Source organism: Rhinoraja longicauda, chromosome 40 (assembly GCF_053455715.1).
Source record: "Rhinoraja longicauda isolate Sanriku21f chromosome 40, sRhiLon1.1, whole genome shotgun sequence".
Taxonomy (NCBI): domain Eukaryota; kingdom Metazoa; phylum Chordata; class Chondrichthyes; order Rajiformes; family Arhynchobatidae; genus Rhinoraja; species Rhinoraja longicauda.
Genome location: NC_135992.1, coordinates 12,378,629 through 12,385,667, shown reverse-complemented (window position 1 = coordinate 12,385,667; position 7,039 = coordinate 12,378,629). Strand labels below are relative to the sequence as shown.

The 7,039-nt window shown below is 44.4% G+C and overlaps 1 protein-coding gene across 2 annotated transcripts; it reads right to left on the bottom strand.

The window, feature by feature from the left end:
* Nucleotides 1–3,975: 3,975 nt before the first annotated feature.
* Nucleotides 3,976–6,063, bottom strand: LOC144611471 (mitochondrial ribosome and complex I assembly factor AltMIEF1-like). 2 transcript variants are annotated; one of them, XM_078430593.1, is made up of 2 exons: nt 6,010–6,063; nt 3,976–4,250 (listed from the first exon to the last, which is right to left on the bottom strand). In XM_078430593.1, exon 2 carries the CDS (start codon nt 4,186–4,188, stop codon nt 3,976–3,978), a length of 213 nt encoding a protein of 70 aa, XP_078286719.1. In that variant the 5' UTR covers nt 4,189–4,250; nt 6,010–6,063. The 2 variants fall into 2 exon arrangements, with proteins under 2 accessions (XP_078286719.1, XP_078286720.1); XM_078430594.1 differs by lacking the exon at nt 6,010–6,063 and adding an exon at nt 5,738–5,760.
* Nucleotides 6,064–7,039: the final 976 nt, after the last annotated feature.

Below are 7,039 nucleotides of genomic sequence, written 5' to 3'. Positions count from 1 at the left end.
AATGTTGACCTGGAACCAGAAAAACCACTGATGATAACTGGCTTCCTGAACAGGTGTTGCCTAACACATTAACTGACAACACTTGAGAATTAACGTGGAGGAAGGTATTGCAGATAGACACAAAAAGCTGGAGTAACTGCGGGTCAGACAGCATCTGTGGAGAAGATGGGGCCCCCCTGACTAAGTCAGTCGATGGGTCTCGATCTGAAACGTCACCTATTCCTTTTCTCCAGAGATACCGTCTGACCCACTAAGTTACTCCAGCTTTTTGTGTATAACTTGAGAATCAAGACTGGTTTCTCAGGTGGGTCCTGGGTCGATTCTTAAAGTAAGCCTCAAACTTAAAAGCCCAGGGCAACCAACAGAGAGGTATGTTAGCATAGAACACATTCTACATTTTACTTTTTACAGCACATTCTACTTTTAATTTAAAACACCAATAATCCATGCATTATTTCCAAATAACTATTATTGCCCTCTCGTAACTATTATTATGAGATATACTCGTATATCTAATAAAACACTAGAAATATCAAATGCCTGAAGATTATTTCAGGTTTTAAGGATGCAATTATCAAGATGCTTTGAAAATAATATTGCATAGTTAACAAGGATTTCTAAAGGGAACCATAATCTTATTTGATTTATCTCCAAAGACGTATACGTTTGTAGGTTACTTGGCTTTGGTAAAGATTGTAAATTGTCCCTAGTGTGTAGGATTGTGATAGTTTAGTTTAGATATACAGAGCGGAAACAGGCCCCTCGGCCCACCGAATCTGCACTGACCAGCTATCCCTGCACATTAACACTATCCTACACACACTAGGGACAATTTTACATTAATACCAAGCCAATTAACCTACAAACCTCTACGTCTTTGAAGCGTGGGAGGAAACCGAAGATCTCGGAGAAAACCCACGCAGGTCATGGGGAGAACGTACAAACTCCGTACAGACAAGCAACAGTCATCGAATCTGGGTCTCTAGCGATACAAGGCAGTAGCTCTACTGCTACACAAGGCAGTAGCTCTACTGCTACTCCACCGTGCCTCCGTTAGTGTACAGGAATCGCTGGTCGTTGCGGACTTGATGGGCCGAAGGGACTGTTTCTGCACTGTATCTCTGAACTAAATCACTGAAGATATTTCGAGGATGTATCTAGTAGAGAAGATGAAATGGATGGTCTATTTGGATTTTCAGAAGGCTTTCAATAAGGTTGGAGTACATGGAATTGGGAGTAATATACCAGAATGGAATGAGAGAATTGGTTAACAGAGAGAAAAACAAAAGCTGGGAATGCACTGGTCCTTCTAAGGATAGCAGGCTGTGACATGGAGTACCATGGGGACTGGTGCTTGGGCCATGATTATTCACTATCTACACCAATGATCGGGCTGAGGACATCAAACGGAACATTCCCAAGTTTGTCCAGGACAAAAAACAAGGAAGAACACAATGAACCTTCAAAGAAGCTTCATGGGGATGTAGTCAAGGGACCAGATGGCCTTTCTCCGACCAACATTTCTTATATTTCCCAAAATTGTGAAATAATGATGGGCAAGGTAAATTATTTTTCCTTCTTTAGTTGTCTGTTAGCATTGCACTCAGTACTCAACAGAAGAAACATTCAGTATGTCCAATACTTTGGACTAATCGGTGAGGAACCACAGAAGGTCACAGCGACCTCTCGCCTACTTCTATTTGTGTCGGCTTGTTAGTGTAAATCAAAATAAATCCCATTGAAAAATATTCCCTCCATTGCCTTGGAGAGTCGGAGACCAGGGGGGTGATCTTACAGAGATGAATAAAATCACGAGGGGCATATACAAGATGAATGCATAGTCTTTTTCCCAGGAAACGTATTGAAATGTAAGGAGTGGTGAAAGGCTTGGATAGAGTGGATGTGGAGAGGATGTTTCCACTAGTGGGAGAGTCTAGGACTAGAGATCATAGCTTCAGAATTAAAGGACGTTCTTTTAGGAAGGAGATGAGGAATTTCTTTTCTCAGAGGGAGGTGAATCTGTGGAATTCTTTGCCACAGAAGGCTGTGAAGGCCATGTTAGTGGATATTTTTAAGGCAGAGATAGATTCTTGATTAGTGCGGGTGTCAGAGATTATGGGGAGAAGGCAGGAGAATGGGGTTAGGAAGTAGAGATAGATCACCCATGATTGAATGGCGGAGTAGAGTTGATGGGCAAAATGGCTAAATTCTGCTCCTATCACTTATGATCTTGTGACGTGGGAATCAAAAACTAGAGGGTGTAGGCGGTGGGTGAGAGAGGAAAGATTTAAAAGGGAACCAAGGGGCAATTTCACAGTGAACTTAGAAGATGGTGTCATCACAGAACACCTCCACTGCAGTCCTTTAAAATAGATGAGGACTAATTGTGGGAAGTATAAAATCACAATTCAGGTTGCGAGGTAACGGTGAAAGTGAGATAAAGCTGACCCAGTTTCAGAGAAGACCACTGAAAATAGAATATCCACATAATACAAATAATCTAATCAGCAAGTTACAAATGATTGAATTCACTTTAGCACCTTAGCACAAGGAAGTGTTCAGAATGCTCATGCAATGAAATACTGTAAAATAATCCACGGCTTTTTGGAGAACGAGGCATTTCTGCAGTCTAACAATTTGCCTGGGATACATGGAATGTTTACTGAGCTTACAGAACATAGGAAACGTGCTTGATTAGAACACACAAAGATATAAAGAGACAACAGTAGCCAAATTTAAAACCAAAAATATGCAGGAAGATTACACTCATATTTTTCCAACATTCAACAAAAGGTTCATAATTCTCTCATTCCAGAACTCACCTCAATACCCTGGGTTATTGTTGTCAACCCAAATATACCCCCCCCCCCCCCCCCTCCTTAATACGTTAATGAGTTCTAGGAGCAGAATTAGGCCTTTCAGCCCACCAAGTCTACTCCACCATTCAATCATGGCTGATCTATGTTTCCCTCTCAACCTCATTCTCCTGCCTTCGTCCCATAATCCCCGGCACCCATACTAATCAAGAATCTGTTCATTGATCTGTCCATTATCAAAAATATCCATTGACGGATTCAAAAGGCTGTGGCAATGAATTCCACAGATTCACCACCCTCTGACTGAAGAAATTCCTTCTCATCTCCTTTCTAAAGGTGCATCCTTTTGTCCTCTGGTCCTAGTCTTTACCACTAGTGGAAACATCCTCTCCACATCCACTCTCTCCAGACCTTTCACTACTCATCACCATTGACAATTCATCACCTTTGACAACCCCAAAAATCCTGCTGCACAAGTACCTAGTGGGCTTTCAAAACTCTAAACCTGCAAGCATTAAAAGAACCTAGAAACATGGAACAGTACAGGGAGGCACCATGGTGATGCAGCGGTAGAGCTACTGCCTTACAGTGCCAGAGATCCAGATCCGATCCTGACTACGGGTGCTTGTCTGTCTGGAGTTTGTACCTTCTCCCCGTGACCTGTGTGGGTTTTCTCCGAGATCTTTGGTTTCCTCCCACACTCCAAAGACATGCAGGTTTTGAGGGTTAATTGGCTTGGTATAAATTGTAATAGCCCCTAATGTGTGTTGGACAGTGTTAGTGTGTGGGGATCATTGGTCGGTGCGGACTCGGTCGGCCAAAGGGCCAGTTTCCGCGCGGTATCTCTAAACTAAACTACAGGACAGGAACAGGCCCTTCAGACCCCATCTGTGCTGGACATGATGCCAAGATAAACTGATCTCATCTGCTTCCACATGATCCATACCCCTCCATTCCCTGCATATCCATGCGGCAATCCAAAAGCCTCTTAAATGTCAGTATCGTATCTGCCTCCACCACCACCACTGGCAGCACATTCTAGGTATTCATCACTCTTTATGCAGAATAAAACCCTGCCCCACACATGGACCATTGCATACAACTGGACATAGGAACCTACCAAGAAGTATGAGATTTGATGTTATGTTTTAGCAGCAAATTAAACCAGCCCTCCAAGCTTGCTCTCGAGAAAATAGAGGCCCTTTTCCAGTTGTTGTGCCTTCTCTTCTTCCCCGGTGAGATGTTGGTTGTTTCTGAATTCCCGCTTGATGAATGAATAGTAGAACTCTCGGTCGGTGTATCGCAGACTGCGCCCCTCACGCAGGAGAGTGCGGTAAAGGTTCAACACAGCCACGCGAGACCAGGCCGCCATGACAGGAGAATCGACCGGGAAAATCGGGGACGCTCTCCAGTCAGAAGATCATCTTCACCATTCTTGAAAAAACGAAAAGAAAAATTGACTCTAGAGGGTCAGAGCTAAAGGCAGAGGTTGGAGTGCAGGAGGATGAGGGGTCATCTTATAGAGATGTATAAAATGATGAGAGGAATAGATCGGGTAGCTGCACAGAGTTTCTTGCCCAGAGTAGGTGAATCGAGGACCAGAGGACAGAGGTTTAAGGTGAAGAGGAAAAGATTTAATAGGAATCTGAGGGGTAAAATTTTCACACTAAGGATGGTGGGTGTATGGAACAAGCTGCCAGAGGAGGTAGTTGAGGCAGGCACTATCCCAACATTTAAGAAGCAGTTAGACAGGTATATGGATAGGACAGGTTTGGAGGGATATGGACCAAATACTGGCAGGTGGGACTAGTGTAGCTAGGACATGTTGGCCGGTGTGCGCAAGTTGGGCCGAGGGGCCTGTTTCCACACTGTAATTCTCTATGACTCTAATAGTAACAGATTTACAGCATAATGTGAAGCACAGGCCATACTGGTTGTTTGTTTCTAACAGATCTTGTGCATCACCATTTCTGTGTTATTTCAGATGTGAAATTTCGCACCCTCTGTCAATTTGAAAGACTTCCTGCCTTCTTGGCTGAGACTCTCTAGTCGGGCATCCTCGTGACAAAGAACCACAGATGCTGGTTTATACCAAAGATAGACACAAAATGCTGGAGTAAGTCAGCGGTTCAGACAGCATCTCTAGGGAAAAGGAATAGGCAAAGTTTTGGGTCAAGACTCTTCTTCACAACTATGAATTTGTACTCTGAATGGTCTCCACCTGAAACATATCCGTTTTCTCCAGACATGCTGCCTGACCCCCTGAGTTTCTCCGCACTTTGAGCTTATCTGGAGTGAAACTCTTCTCAGCCGCGGGCAACCTATATTCTGCATTGTGTATCTTCCCCTTTGCTCCACTTATTGTACTTGAGTTTGTCTTGATTGGTATTTATGTACAATAGTATCTGATTTGATTGGATAGTATGCAAAACAAAGATTTTTACGGTACATGTGATATGTGACAATATTACTGGTACATGTAACAATAACAAACCCAAAAACAGTACTGAACCCAAAACCAGCAATGGACCCAAACCAGTAATAAACCAAACAATAAAAAAAACTTAAACTTAGAATAAACCTAAACCAATAATTAAACCCAAACCAGTAATGAACCCAACAATAACAAACCCAAATTTAGAATAAATCCAAACCGATAAGCCAATAACAAGCCCAAAGCAATGTTAAACCTCTAATAACCCAAACCATTAATAATCCTAACAAACCCAAACCAATAATATACCCTAATCAATAATAACCCAAACCAAACCAATAATAAACCCAAACCAATAATAACCCAAACCAATAATAACCAAAACCAATAATACCCCCAAACCAGTAATAATCCTAACAAACCCAAGCCAATAATAAACCCTAATCAATAATAACCCTAATCAATAATAACCCAAACCAATAATAACCCAAACTCCAGGTTAACCAGGTGCCGGAAGTTCTCCGGACCGCTGCGGAAGTCCCGCCCACTCCAGCGCTGATTGGACCCCCACCTCCCCCAACGCGCGCTCCCATTGGCCGGACCTCCTGCCCGTCACCGCTCGTTAGACGTCCAGACTATCCGCGATGAGAAAGGCCGATTCCCGCCGCGGCCACTGGTGTCGGGTTGTTTAAACGCCCTGAAACATCCCCGGACGACTCGGCACTGCGAATGCTGAGTCGCGGCGCTGGTATTCCTCACCTTGCACTTCACGCCGCCATCGCGCTCTCGCTCGGTCCGAGGACGAACAATATGGCGCCGGGCCTCGCCGTGCGCGCTGACGTCACGCGTCCTAGGGGCGGGGCAGGAGGCCCTTCAGCCCAACATGCCCATGCTAGCCCAACATGCCCATGCTGACCCACATGCTGACTAACTAAGCAGAGAGATATATATATATAGACATAAGATGCTGGAGCAACTCAGCATCCCTGGAGAGAAGGAATGGGTGACGATTCGGGTCGAGACCCTTCTTCAGACTAAAGTCAGGGGAGAGGGAGGCGCATAGATAAGGAAGTGCAGGGTGTGAAAACGGGACAAAGGGGATGAGGCTCAAGGAACGTGCAGAATGGATCATTGTTAGCTTGGGGAAGGTAACAACAGAGCAAACAGAGATAAAATATAGTCGGAGACAGTCAGACTGGTTGGACAACTGGGAACAGGGTGGGTGGAGAGGGAAAGCAAGGGTTACTTGAAGTTAGAGAAGTCAATGTTCATACTGCTAGGGTGTAAGCTGCCCAAGCAGAGATAGACAGAAATTAAGGTGGAAAGAGTGCAGAGAAGATTTAAGAGGATATAGTCATAGGCCCTTCGGCCCAACTTGCCCTCATCGACCAACACGCCCCATTTACACTTGGCCCACTTGCGTTTGGCCCATATCCTTCCAAACCTGTCCTATCCATGTACGAATGTCCAAATGTCTTTGAAATGTTGTGATAGTACCTCCCCTCAACTCATTTGCCCTGTGTAGGCTCTCCTATCATCACAGCTTCTTAAAAAATAGTTTAGAGATACAGGCCTTTCGGCCCACCGATGAGGATAGGACAGGAAAAAGACAAGTGATAGAGCCAGCTCAAGGGAATGAATGGCCTTATTCCAGCTATTTGTTGCATTACATCCTCTTGATCCTCTTTCATCTTTCTCTCCCTTTCAAGTACCTCTGATTGCAGTCCCCTGGGATCAAGGGCTAACTTGCTTCCACTCCAGTTCTGTAGATCTTGAGATGCCGACGAGG